The 14239-nt window shown below is 33.6% G+C and overlaps 1 protein-coding gene and 1 long non-coding RNA gene across 3 annotated transcripts; one reads left to right on the forward strand and one right to left on the reverse strand.

Moving 5' to 3' along the window:
* Positions 1-947: 947 nt before the first annotated feature.
* LOC110011722 (uncharacterized) lies at positions 948-4274 on the forward strand. Its single transcript, XR_002286767.2, has 2 exons — positions 948-1561; positions 3467-4274. It is a non-coding gene; the product is annotated as an uncharacterized LOC110011722 (long non-coding RNA).
* On the reverse strand, positions 4178-9851 carry LOC105158922 (sulfate transporter 1.3). 2 transcript variants are annotated; one of them, XM_088878413.1, is made up of 14 exons: positions 9293-9851; positions 7483-7822; positions 7110-7158; positions 6811-7018; positions 6490-6664; positions 6303-6368; positions 6094-6207; positions 5857-5973; positions 5631-5757; positions 5240-5526; positions 4962-5152; positions 4728-4813; positions 4558-4634; positions 4178-4464 (listed from the first exon to the last, which is right to left on the reverse strand). In XM_088878413.1, the coding sequence occupies exons 2-14, from the start codon at positions 7804-7806 to the stop codon at positions 4321-4323; spliced, it is 1965 nt and encodes a 654-aa protein (XP_088734539.1). In that variant the 5' UTR covers positions 7807-7822; positions 9293-9851; the 3' UTR covers positions 4178-4320. The 2 variants fall into 2 exon arrangements, with proteins under 2 accessions (XP_088734539.1, XP_011074141.1); XM_011075839.3 differs by lacking the exon at positions 9293-9851 and adding an exon at positions 8022-8082.
* Between the last annotated feature and the right edge of the window lie 4388 nt (positions 9852-14239).

A 14239-nucleotide genomic window follows, 5' to 3' on the forward strand; every position in this document is an offset into this window, starting at 1 on the left:
TGAAATATATATAAGATAAAATAAATATTTAAGATAGAAATGTATGAGGGGGGCAAAAAAAAAATACCAAAAGGTAGTTATAAAATTATGATGAGTGGTGAAGTTAAAAATTATAAATAAATAGTAATTTTCAAAGGTTAATTACACTTAGATCTATCTAAAAATGTGAAATCATACTTTCCCTCACAGAAGTTTAAAATTTACACTTACACCCCTTTTGGAAAATTGACCGTTTACACCTGATTCCATTTCATTAGGGTTTGGATGACCATAACAAAAGTTACATAAATTTTTAATTCTGACCCTTGTGTAATATTATTATGTTTTTGTACTTATAAAGGGATAAATGTAATATATGGAGTAATGTTAACATTATTATATTTTTTCCGTACAAGTACAAAATTATTAATGGAAACATTCAATGAGAGGTAAGGTTGAAAATTTATAATATTTTTTGCTAATGTTAGCATATTTCCTCTAAATCCTAACAAAAAGAGATCAACGTAAACAATGAATTTTGGAGGTGGTTTAAGCATAATTTTAAATTTTTTTTGGAGGAAAGTGTAATTTTGCATTTTCAAGAGGGATCTAAGTGTAATGAACGCTAATTTTTAATTTTATTGTCGTTTAGATGTCTAATTTCTTCGTTTTGTTTTTCAAATTTTCTCGATTTTTTGCCTTACAATTACATCCGTATATTTACTGAAAACTACGAAAATTTAGTAAAATGATCAAAATTAATACCAGGGAACTACTTGGAAAACATGCACACTGATCTCAAAATGACAAAGGAAACATCAAAATTTCCTAGCCATCATCAATATTTACTCTATTACAAGAAGACCATCTGGCAACTGTGTTGTGAAATGTGGCCCAAAGATCCTATTAAAAGGCCCAGAACCCGACCCACTAGACGACCCACCCACCTACCTTGACCCGACCCGGTTCAGATTCATACTAAATCAAAACCCTAAATCTATTTCTCACGTCTCTCTTCTCTCTTATCTCTACACAGAACTCCATCTCTTTCTCTAGTTCCCCTGTTGCTTAAAATCTCTGTTATTTGAGTACTGGTAAACATGGAGTCTCACCATCCTTTCCTCTATAAAAGGACTTGACCCCTTTCGGCTGAAACAATGGAATACTGATTCTTGCTCCTCCTTAGCAAAACAGCTTTGTGCGAAACCTTCTTTGTTTTGTACGAAACCTTCTTTTGGTCTTAGTGACCGTGAGTTAGTGTGTTCTTAGTGATCAGAACCTTGGTGGTCTTCTTTCTTGGGTGGAGCAACTGTGGGTCGTGGTGATCATAAAAACCGATGCTTAGTGATTGAGTTCTACTGGATCTGGCAAATCTGAGCCTATCTTCAATATATATTGAGTTTGTTTTAATCTCTAGTCTTTCCATTATATTTATTCTTTGAGATATTTGTAATAAGTAATTGTATTTAAGGAGTTTTGTACTCTGCGCCGCTGCAATAGTCGAATAGGGTTCTCTAAAATACGAGGCACCCACCCAATAGTGGTATCAGAGCCACGGATGCTCTGATCTTGAAGACTCACGGTAACATCTATTCATCTTTTGTTTTTTGCGATCAGCAATTTTCTGTGAATTTTTTGGGGGGTGATTTCCTGCTGAAATTTTATTGCTGATATTATCGTTAAATTAGTACTGAAATTACTACTGAAAATTGCTGTTTTTGGGCGTTAACTGCTGCTGTTAGTGTCTATTTTGAGCAAAAAAATTACTGTTGAAATTTGCTGTTTAAGAGAAAAATATTGCTGCAGAAATTTTGTTTTGAGCGTTAATTTGCTGCTGTTTTTCGCTGTTTTTGGTCCGAAATTTTGCTGAAAATTGGTGTTGTTTTCACTGTTTGTTGGTCGATATTAGTGCTGAAAATTTCTGATTCTACTTAGTGTTTATGTGCAATATTTTTCAGAAAACAATATCCTCTGATTAAGTGCTCATCTTCTGAAAATATTCTGTTTGAAAAATCTGTTTTAATCCTCTCAAAATACTGCTGCATTTTTGTTGAAAATTTTGTGAGATATTATTGTTATTGGCTTATTCCCTATCTCCCCATCAAAACACTCACTTGGCCGAACCCTTGAGGTTGCGGGTATCTAGTTGAGCTTAACTGGGATCCTTCTTAATTTCTGTGATTGTCACTTATTTTTCTAATATGTCTGGATATTTCTTGCAACTTTTTGATGGGAAGTTCGATTTTTCAATTTGGCAACAAAAGATAAAAGGCATTTTGATTCAGAAAAAAGTTTTCAAAGCTATAGATGGTAGATATACGAAAAACATTTCTGAAGAAAAACAACTTGAAAATGATGAATACGCCTACTCTTCTATTATTCTTAATCTGTCAGATAATGTCTTAAGACAAGTAGGGAAACAAAATTCTGTGAAAGAATTATGGGAAAAGTTAGAAGAGCTTTATACTGAAACTTCCTTGCTGAGTAAACTGTTCTTACTCGAAAAATTTTTTAGATACAAACTTGATTTGTGTAAGAATATTGATGAAAATTTGGATGATTTCACTAAACTGGTTCAAGACATAAAGTTGACTGGTGATAAAAATATTGATGAGTACTCTCCTATTGTGCTTTTGAATGCTATACCTGATACTTATTCTGATGTGAAAGCTGCTATTAAATACGGTAGAGATAGCGTGAACCTTGATACTATTGTGAATGGGCTAAAAAATAAAGAGATTGACCTAAAAACGAATAAACCTAGCAACAACCAATATGAAATTATTCTGTTAAAGGAAAATCAAGATATAGAAATTCCTTTCATAGAAGATATAGCAAAGAAAGGAATAAAAAACACAATAGCTCCGAGTCTAATGACAACGAAGAAGAAGCTAGAGATAAAGATAGGAGATGCTACAATTGTGGCAAAAAGGGTCATTTTATAAAAGATTGTAAAAGACCAAAATGGTTTAATAAAAGGAAGAAACAAATGTAGTGATTGAAGAAGAAGAATTAACAGTTTATTAATTTTGTATCAATTCATAATTCTTGTGATTGCTTTGTGCTAAGTGCAATGTTCCCTTGTGAATATAGTAAAACTTTGTGTCTTGAGCCTAAGTGGCTAAGTGTTTTAAAAATTAAGCCTATGTGGATGTTCAATTTTGCCTATGTGGCTATGTGATTGTGCTTTAGTGGTCGTATGTGAATGCCTAAGTGGCCCGTTGAGTTCTTTGTGTGCCTTGATGGCGTGAATTTGCTTAAGTGGCTAATTGAGTCTTCGTGAAATATGACCGGTTGAACCTAAGTGATTTGTTGAGCCTTTTGTGGCAAGATGATTCATTGTGAATGAGCCTCGGTGGCAATATGCTATAGCCTTTGTTTGAAAATTAACTTAGTGTTAATTGTTGTGTGCAAATTGTTAAAAGTGCTTAATGCTAATCGAGCTGTGTGCTTTAGATATCATGTTACTAACATCTTTATTTTGCAGGTACACTGGAGTGAGCCCCTAGGCAGTGATAAAAAAACTAGATCCAGCGTAACGTTCCGGACACTGCTCCTTTTAATAAGGACTTGGTCTAAGGGGGAGCATGTTGTGAAATATGGCCCAAGATCCTATTAAAAGGCCTAGAACCCGAGCCACTAGACGACCCACCCACCCACTTGACCCGACCCAGTTCGGATTCATACTAAATCAGAATCCTAAATCTATTTCTCACGTCTCTCTTCTCTCTTATCTCTACACAACCATCTCTCTCTAGTTCCCCTATTGCTTAAATCTTTGATATTTGAGTACTGGTAAACATGGAGTCTTACCATCCTTTCCCCTATTAAAGGACTTGACCCATTTCGGCTGAAACAATGGAATACTGATTCTTGCTCCTCCTTAGCAAAACAGCTTTGTGCGAAACCTTCTTTGTTTTGTGCGAAACCTTCTTTTGGTCTTAGTGACCGTGAGTTAGTGTGTTCTTAGTGATCGGAACCTTGGTGGTGTTCTTTCTTGGGTGGAGCAACCGTGGGTCGTGGTGATCGTAAAAACCGATGCTTAGTGATTGAGTTCTACTCGATCTGACAAATCTGAGCCTATCTTCAATATATATTGAATTTGTTTTAATCTCTAGTCTTTTCATTATATTTATTCTTTGAGATATTCGTAATAAGTAATTGTATCTAAGGAGTTTTGTACTCCGCGCCGCTGCAATAGTCAAATAGGGTTCTCTGAAATACGAGGCACCCACCCAACAAACTGCATGTCCGAAAGGACTGATATATAACATCGAAGTCACTTGATTCTCCTACATTGTAACAGTCTCATTTTCTGCTAACTCCCTTCTTTTACGCATTTCAAACCTCTTCAACAAATTTTGGCGAACACGTCTGAATGGCATCGGCCACTGTAAGAAAAATCTTGTCTTCGCCTATCAAAGTCGTGAACTTTGATGCATGCAACTTGTCGATCACCACTGGCCCTGGATTCGCGAGAACGAGCTGTTGAAAGTCGGTAAAGGTTTTCTCAGTCATGATTGATTGCTATTTTAAGAAGAACTCACATCCTCGTGAATAGGGCCTTGTGTTCATTACCTGAACATCTCTCTTTTCGAGACTTCTGAACAGTTCTTCTAATGCATGGATGCCACTAGTGTCGATGTCGGTAACGGCTACAAATGTGTAAGAAAAATGCATGAGAAATGGAAGCACATAAATTACATATATTGCTCCAAATCATGGTATTTAAATAAATATCTACTCACGTGACATTTCAACGATCAAAAATTGAATGCTGAGGAGACCACCGGCTTTCACTCGCTCTTCCTCATCGGTTAGCCACCTCAGTATCCTGCAGAAATATAAACGCCAAAAGCATAAGAATTTATACGGTTCTTGATTATATGCTATATAAGTTTGAGTGGAACATTGTGCCTCAGCATGTAAATAAAAATAATAGTACCAATACAAGAAAATTTAATGGGGAATTATCGATTTACCTCTCCTTAACGTAGTTAGAGTTTGAGAAGTAAATTGCTGAGTCGACCCTTATGATTAGAACTCCTGGAACCTTACTGGCCTCTGGATACTGTTGGATGTTCCGATAAACATTCGTTCTTGGAATTTTTCCAAGAAGGGCCGTCCTCGGTCTTGTTACTTGTAAGAGTAGCTTAGCGAAAGATATTGAGACCTGTCACAAGAGCATGCAACAATTTAGTGTTATTCAGGGGAAACTTGAGGATGATCTCTTTGAAGTGATATGTGATAGTATTCTTACAGCGATCAAGAGGCCGATTTCCACAGAGGCGAAAACCACGCCTAGAAAGGCTCCCATGCAAGCTATGAAGTCGAATTTATCGATCTTCCAGATGAGGATTGCTGCGTCATAGTCAATCAGGCCAATGACAGCTGAGATAATTATGGAGGAGAGGATTGCATTTGGGGTATACTCGAAAAGAGGCGTGATGAATTGTAATGTTAAGAATACGACGACGGACATCACGATGTTAGAAACCGCCGTTTGGCAGCCAGCCATGTAATTTACGGCCGAGCGGGAGAAGGAACCTGCACGTGTAGAAGCAAAGATTAAATGCACAAAACTATCAGAAAATTAAGAGGACTCTATCTTATCATCATAATCTTTTGCTACTAGTTATAAGCTTTTCAACCTGTAGCTACGTAGCAAGATGTCATCGAACCAGCGATGTTCATTGCTCCAAGAGCAACCATTTCTTTGTTTCCGTCTATTTGATAATCTTTCATAGCAGCAAATGTTCTTCCTATTGCAACAGCTTCCTGGTAAATAACCCCAAATCGACAACATGGTTTACTCAGTTATATCATTCTTCCACAACTATTGATCATGTGAAAGATAGTCTGAAAAAACCAGCTTACCGTCAATGCAATAATGCCAGCCACTATCCCGATTCGAACACCTTTCAAGAGATAATGCCCAGTAAAATATATCTCTTTCGCTGATGGGGGATTAATACCTTTTTCGATGTGTTTCACCTGGTTGTGACAATTCAAGAACAAACATACTACATATTAGTATTGTAGTATTATAAGTTGAGCAATGTTTGAAAGAATAAATGATACTTTGTCCTCATAGTAGACAAGGTAAGAACTTACAATTGCTACTCCTTTTTTCTCTGCATGGGTAATGTAAACGAAGACGGTGGACAGAACGACAGATATGAGCGGAGCAATTGCAGGTACCCAAAACAACTTATTGTTCTTCTTCCCCTGCACACAACATCAAATTGGAATTGCTAACTACCATGATATCATATTCTCAATATAAGATGTAAGTGTTGGATGTTAGGATTCTTGTTTCTTACAATGTACTTGGCGAATAGAAGAAACGCCAGAAATGTTGCTCCAATCACTATTGTCTGCCAATTCCACTGCCAATACCATTGACGTAAGTATTGCAGGAGAGAGAGAGAGAGAGAGAGAGAGAGAGAGAGAGAGAGAGAGAGAGAGAGAGAGAGAGAGAGAGAGAGAGAGAGAGAGAGAGAGACTCACTCCATGATTGGCCGAACTGAAAACGGAGTGCATAACGGAAATGGCGTCAGTGCTCCTTGTAAACTTTTTAATGCCTAAGAAACCCTTGAGTTGTTGGAGTGCGATTGTTATGGCAGCACCAGCCATGAAGCCAACAACGGCCGCATGAGACAGGAAATCAATTAAGAACCCAAATCTGTCACACCAACATAACTGTTGAACTACTAAGAATGCAGTTGAGAAAACATAGAAAGATCAGCTCTGGACAAAAAGAGAAGTACAAAGTGAAAAGTTCCGCTTTACGGTTAATTTGTGTGTGTAGCAGTCTAAGTGGAAAACTACCTAAGCATACCAAGGGTAGCTTGTGTTATGCCAGCAAAAAAGGTTGCAGTAAACGCAAGCCTCCGGTATTCGACAACATTTTTTTCTGGATCAATCTCGTTTTGTAGTAAAGTTCCCAGCAGCAGGGATACAACAGCAACTGGTCCTATGGCTATATCTCTTGAACTTCCCATGAATGCGTAAACCAAAGGTGGGACAAAGCTCGAATCTAATTAGGCCCAAAAAAAAAAAATCAAATTTTACTTGTGTAAATTAAGGAAGAACGTACTCAAATAAATGATAATCATTATCTTACTCACATAAACCATATTGGGGAGACAAATTTGCGAGCTTCGAGTAGCCAATGTCCTGTTGCACAATTAACAGCAATGTTATTAAAAAATAATTAATTGCATTTTACCCCCTATGAAAATTCTAATAGAAAAAAAAATCGTCATTAGCAAAAAAACTGGCAAAGTGACCACTTGAACTTTTACGAGTGAAGCCATCATCTCCTGCATGCATCAGGGGGCCACATTGTCCTTTTCTTAAAAGTCCAAGGGGGTCGTCGCTCTTTTTATTTTATTCGGGAGGGTCTTTTGCCTATTAGTATTTTCGCAGGGGCCTGTTGCATTTAACCTGACCAAAAATGTTAAAATATATCACATAATCTTTGTTACGTTACAATTGTACCTGAGGAATGCACAGACTGGCAATGGTGAGCCCAGCAATAAGATCCCCTTTAAATTTATCGAAATTGTATCTTCTACCCCATTCAAAAATGGGAAAAGCGGCTTGCATTCCCAGAACGAACTGCCGAGACCTTGATTGATCCTTAAAGGACCGCAAAGGATCGTCTGGAAAGAAAGTTTCCTTCACCGCAGCAGCAAATTCCGTCCAAAACTTTTGCTTTGGAGGAACGCCTACTTTGTACGGGAAATTATGATGACGAGAAAACGACAAACTTCTCATATCAATCTCTTTCATTTCGACTGCCTCTTCAGTGTGACCTCCCATCAATTTATGAGGACGACTACATGGACGAAAATGCATCATTAGAAAATTTTAATGTAACAGTAGTTATAATGTATAACAAAAGTCGGAAATAACATTTTCCAATCTGCATTTAAAGGTAAAGAGAACAACTTTCATACACCCGATAAATATAGGAATTTCATCACACAGAAAGACGACAATTAACTGAACAGTTGTCTGAGGCAAAATTAAGCTACCTCAGATCGAAGCAAGTAAAAACAGGTCGTGAACTTATGTAACATTTCCAGTCACTCCTACTTAAATAGTTGTCAGAAATTACGGGTCAAACTTTTCTAACTGGTTAGGTAGACTAAGAAACTTGTACATGAATCTAGATTTCTTTGTTTTCAGATACCGATAGAGCAGAAAGAGTAATAGGATCTAGCTTTGACTAGCCAACATAAGGCTTGTCTAAATTTATGGGAGTTTATCTCAGCAATGAGATCAGCAATCTCATTGTGATTATCAATTGTTTTAGTACTAAAAGGTGTGAATCTATAAAGAGTAACAATTTGTCGTGAACCAAGAGGGTGTTTGCAACTGCTTAAAATAAGCGCTTATTAGTTTATTACTCAAAACAAAGTGAAAGAGTAGCTTTGTTTTACAACTTCTGCTTTTAAATTGCTTAAATTAAACACACCCTAGACAACAACAGGAAGAAGCATATGTTCGAACAAGAAAAAGTGAAATTATGTAAACAAATTTAGTTAAATAAGTCGTGGAGCTGCTCAGCAATGAGCTCGAAAGGCCACCATCCAAATTGTTCCGTACATAAAATATTCTCCTTTGTCTCTATGTCGTTTCCTACTGCTGTTAAGCTCAGCAAATGACAAGCTCAATTATTTTGGGAAACATCCATATTAAATTCAATTAACATGAGTCGAAGGTGTTCACTCACGCTCCATAGTTCCGATGCTATTAGATCAGTCGAGCAAGTTGCAATTTTCAGCTACGCGTCACAGAGAGATGGAAAGAATCTATCTATGATAATCATTCATCATATCACATACTCTGTTGATCAGTCATACATATCCATTCCAACTCATTCAAACCGCAGTTCACTCAAATGCCGCTGACTTAAAAAGCTACAACTCTAAATTTCTGAAAATCTTTCCCAAGAGAACAAGAATCCAAACTCAATAAAGTGCCATATCTCACTTCATCCTCCAAATGCCGTTCATAGTGCACCCACTCAAAGTTATGTCCCACACCCCATTTTAGGCACACACACCCGGGGGGGGGGGGGGGGAGCATAGAGTTATTTAACAGCAAAAAGCCAAAAGAGAGAGAGAGAGAGAGAGAGAGAGAGAGAGAGAGAAGAGAGAGAGAGAGAGAGAGAGAGAGAGAGAGAGAGAGAGCATATAGTTAACGGCAAAAAGAAAAGGCAGAAAAGCATTACACATTGTATTCTAGTATTCCTCAATAATTATATTACGAAGAGCCACACAAACGCAGTAACCAATTTTACCTTTCGACCCGCACAGCCAATGGTCCAGGTGTGGAATAAACTGATCAATCAAGCCCAAGAAAGGTGATCAAGAACAAATGATGACAATCCAGTACTTGTTCAATACCACAAAAACCTGTCCAGGTTCATTGTCTTTACCAACTTGAATTTCCCATTCTCTCCATTTTTGACCCCGCCGGGAACGAAAAATTTCTGGGCCATAATCATTTGGTCTGTGCAACTAATTAAAGAAGGGTTCTTGAAGCAAAGTGGCAATTAATTCCCTGTTTGGATGAGGCCCCAGAAACACACCAATATCTTAATTCTTACTATAAAGTTTCGCAAGAAATCTGAATTTTTGTTCTTGAAAATTTCAACAAGAAAGAGTGGTGTAAGGAGAAGGAAGGAGGGCCACGTGTTGCTGTCAAAATAGTCTAGAGAAAAATGTGAAGAAACGACCACGTTTGTCTGTTTAGTTACCTCTCAGTTCAGTTGGTTTTGGAGAGATTGAGGTCAACGGCAAACCGCTTGATCTATACAGTGACTTGGCCCCGCCCCAGGTTTCAGGGGCAATGTTTCTGGACACCCATCGACAACATTTTGTTTAAGGACCCAATTTTTGTTCCTTTTTTCCAGTGTTTTTTCTACAAATATTTTTTGAATATATATCTTTTTGTCAGATGTTTAAAATCTAAACATTACATATTTTTACATGAAAAACTTAAAATCTACAAATATGTTTGTACAATCTATATTATACCTCAATGCCTAGAAGAAAATATGATCGTTCGCGACTAATTAATCGCAATTCCATAATGGTTATTAGTTATTGATTTTTCAAGTCAGGCCAAAACATAAATTACAGTTAAAAATTATTATGACATATAGGTAAAATTGTGACGAATGTTGTCAAAATTTAAATTTTGATGTAAATAGTATTAAATTATCATGAATTTTCTTTTGTAGGATTTATAATCAAAAATAATTTTTTGTTTATGTAGTGATGGGAGAGACGTATAAATATATATACTTTTACGGATTTAATTTCTTATTACCAGAAGTATCATTTATTATTTATAGTACCTCAATCCCACATTAAAAACTTGGCTATGTTTCTTGATCTAAGCTCGAAAAATCTGGTAAATGTTTGTAATAAATAACTTGATGAGGATCAAGATTTAAATATTTGGTAATGTTAAATTTGTTAAGAAATAATCAAAAGATCAATTTGCAAGTATGATCCACACTGCAACAAAAGTAGCAATTATTTTTATGGGTAGAATACAATTTACCTCCGCTAAATATCAGAAAAGAACAAAACATTCTCTAGAATCTTTTTTAGCAAAATATCCCTCGTGGTTTGAAAAATAAAACTAAAAAATTCCATATTTAAATTGTTAATATGGGATAATTTGCTTAACTTTTTTTTTACAAAAATTTTTTTACTCAATTTTCATATCGTTTCAAAATAGAAGTGGCATGGGCTAGAAATTGTAAAAATGCATAGAATAGAAAAACACAATTGTGATTTACTTGTGATATTTTCTTATCTCATTTCACATCTTATAATGAGTTTGGTTGAGATGCGATTTCCTTGGACGCACGTGGTTGGATATAAAATAAAAATACAATGATAATAACTGATTTGATATATAAAAAAATATTAAAATAAAAAATAATTAATAATCATAAGTGATGTGATACGTGTTTTTTACACTAATGAAATATGTTTGATATGTTTTTTTTCTTTTTACACAAGAAAATTCCGACCGACCAAACACTGGATTATTTTACTCGAATAAAATTAAATGAAATACATCAAAGGAATTTCGACAGCAGGATCGCTAGCTATGAAATCCACTTGATCGTCAGGGATGATGTGTGACAATAATTAAGACAGAAAGGAAAGAAAAATGTGAGAGTTGTATGTGGACGGGATGGCGTCGGGATTCAGTGTAGCTGAGGAACTTGGATTGTTAAAACATTTACCCAACTCTCCAAAAAGTGACCAGTTTTTTAAGCAGCATTTTGAAGGATAGCTAAGTCACTTCAGTTCTCAGTGGCACAACCATTTCTAGAATCACCATTTCCACCTAATTCAACCTTTTTATACATCACCCAACCACAACATTATTCAGTTGATAAGGTTGAGACATTTATCAATAAAAAAGTTGTTTGTATGGGTTTTACAAATGCGGGTGTATGTATATTTTTATAATAATTTGTTATTTTTTTATCTCGTTTGAACATATTCGTAGATTTGAATTGTTAACTTATTGCATGCTTATATTATATTATTGCATATATTAAACATTAATATATATATATATATACATGTATTGTTATTATTCCTTATATATATATAAGCATTGACCACATTTAGTCAGTGTTTGTTATGGTTTTAATTAACATTAGATATGGTTTTTAGTTATAATTAATGTTTTGACTTCACTTTCAAAAACAATGATTAATAGCTATGAGGGTTTTACGTGTAGTTACACTAAATTTAAAAAAGAAATGTAATTATCCCAAAAAAATATGTATAATTGTTCCATTCATCTTAATATGGTAAGATCCAGACCGGATCCGATTATTTTGGTATAACACGTGTAAAATTCAATGATTATTTTATGATAAGTTTTAAGTAAAGTATACAAGTAACAATTACGAATATGTATTGAGATCGAGTTCAAATAATACACACCCATTAACTGGCCTATCCAGATGATGAGCTCCCTTGGTCGGTTTCGATTCCTTATGTTGTACAACGTAAACTCGAAGTTGAAATTCCTTACGTTGTATGAAACTCATCCACAACTTGGAACGGTGCACCTCATTGTGTGTGAATAGATGAAGAAAGACGCATCTTTATTCGTGTAAAGCTATTATCATAAAATAATTAAAAGTGAAAAAAAGACTATATGAAAATATTAATATTATCACTTACATATGTATTAAGTAACACAAATATTTATTTCCATCACAATAATTATTTCTATAATTTTAGTAGTAATATATATATTGTGTAGAAATTGTTGCTATTAGTGAATTATGACAAGAATATTAGAGTAAAGTGACCATTATAAAATAAGGTTAATTACACTTAAATTCTCTTTAAAATATAAAATTATATTTTTTTCAAAAAATTTAAAATTATAATTACATCTCTTTCGAAAAATTCTTTTTTTACACCTGACACATTTATGTTAGGTTAAAACGAAAATACTAATGCTAATAAAAAAATACATAAATTTTTATTTTGCCATTTATTAATATCTTTTGTATATTTTTATACTGATAAAGGGATAATTAATGTATATATATATATATATATATATATAGAGTGAGATTAGAATCATTATAATTTTTTTTTATAAGTACAAAATTATTACATGAGAATGTTAAATGAGGGGTAAAATTGAAAATATATGTAATTATTTTGCTAACGTCCTACGTGCATATAATAATGTACATAATAAGTAATCTTTCACTCCTTAAAATATATTATAAAAAGAAGAATTATATAAATATATCAATACATTACATTAATAAAAAGAATGAAAGAAAAAAATAATAATTTATCAATTAATATAAATTTTAAAAAATTGAATAAATTAGTTATTTTATTATTAAGGGCATTTTTTACTGTACAAAAAAGGGTAAATTATATATTGTCATTCGAATTATTCCCGTTTTTACATTTTGCCGTTGAAAGTTTTTTCTTTTTTTGTCAACTTATCATTCAACTTTACGAAATTTGCACTTTGTCATATATGACTGTCATTTTATTGATTTTTCTAGCGGGAAAAACATCACATGTTATATATATGTGAAAAGTATCACATCATATAACCTTTAAGTATCACATGTGCATTGCATATGATTTTTTTTTTTTTTTACAAAAAAATTGGTTGAGAAATAGTTATAATGACAAAGTATAAAGTTTCGTAAAGTTGAGATGGTAAGTTGATACCAAAAAAAGTTTAGATGCCAAAGTGTAAAAACAACCATAGTTCGAATGACAAAATGTAATTATCCAAAAAAAAATTGGGGTGGTGTTGTCATTAACTGCCGTTTGTGAGTGTGGAAAGACTTTTTATTTTATATTAGTATAGATATACTAGTTATCGTGGCACGTCGTAGTTACGTTTATATAGTAAATAATCTTTCAAACTTTAAAATATATTATAAATAAAAATAAAATATAAATCAGTATATTATATTAATAAAAAAGGAAAAATTAATAATTTATCAATTAATATCAATTTTGAAAAGTTGAATAAGTTAGTTTTTTTCATCATGAAGCATTTTTAACTTTATAAAAAATTGGTGTGTTGGTGTCATTAACCGTTATTTATAAGTATGATTTTTTTTTTTATATTAGTATAAATAAATCATTATTGACGATAAGTTAAAAGGTTTTTGAAAATAAAATAGTAAAAGCGAGATGAAATATAGCCGCCTGATCAAGCCAATGCCTAAAATAACATATCTACCCCTTGGATCTTGTGACAAGGAATAATTTAAGCGAAGGCTAAAAACGTTATTTCATTATCATAAATGCTCCTAGTGAAGCCCATAAGTATCTTTTGCCCGACTATATATATTTACACATCAATTATATAAAAATTATATTATTTATTATATTTAAAAAAATATTTTTATATATGTGATGTATATATATTAAATGGGATAAAAAAGATAATATAATTTAAAATAAAAAATTCAATCCACTTATTATGCTCTGGACCTTTGATTCAACATTTTTCTCTTATTCTCATTTTTTTTTCACCATATCAATTATGGAGACATATTCTTGCGGTAATAACTTTTAAATCACATTTTTTTACTATTTTGTCATCAGTGTTGCATTTTTAAGTATTTAGCGACGGATGTCAATGTGATTTTGATCGATTAGTAAGATTTTTTAGGGTAACTTTTGAATTATGGGATACGATGAGATAGAAA

This window comes from Sesamum indicum, linkage group LG3 (genome assembly GCF_026168435.1).
Source record: "Sesamum indicum cultivar Baizhima isolate 11 linkage group LG3, ASM2616843v1, whole genome shotgun sequence".
Classification (NCBI taxonomy): Eukaryota; Viridiplantae; Streptophyta; class Magnoliopsida; order Lamiales; family Pedaliaceae; genus Sesamum; species Sesamum indicum.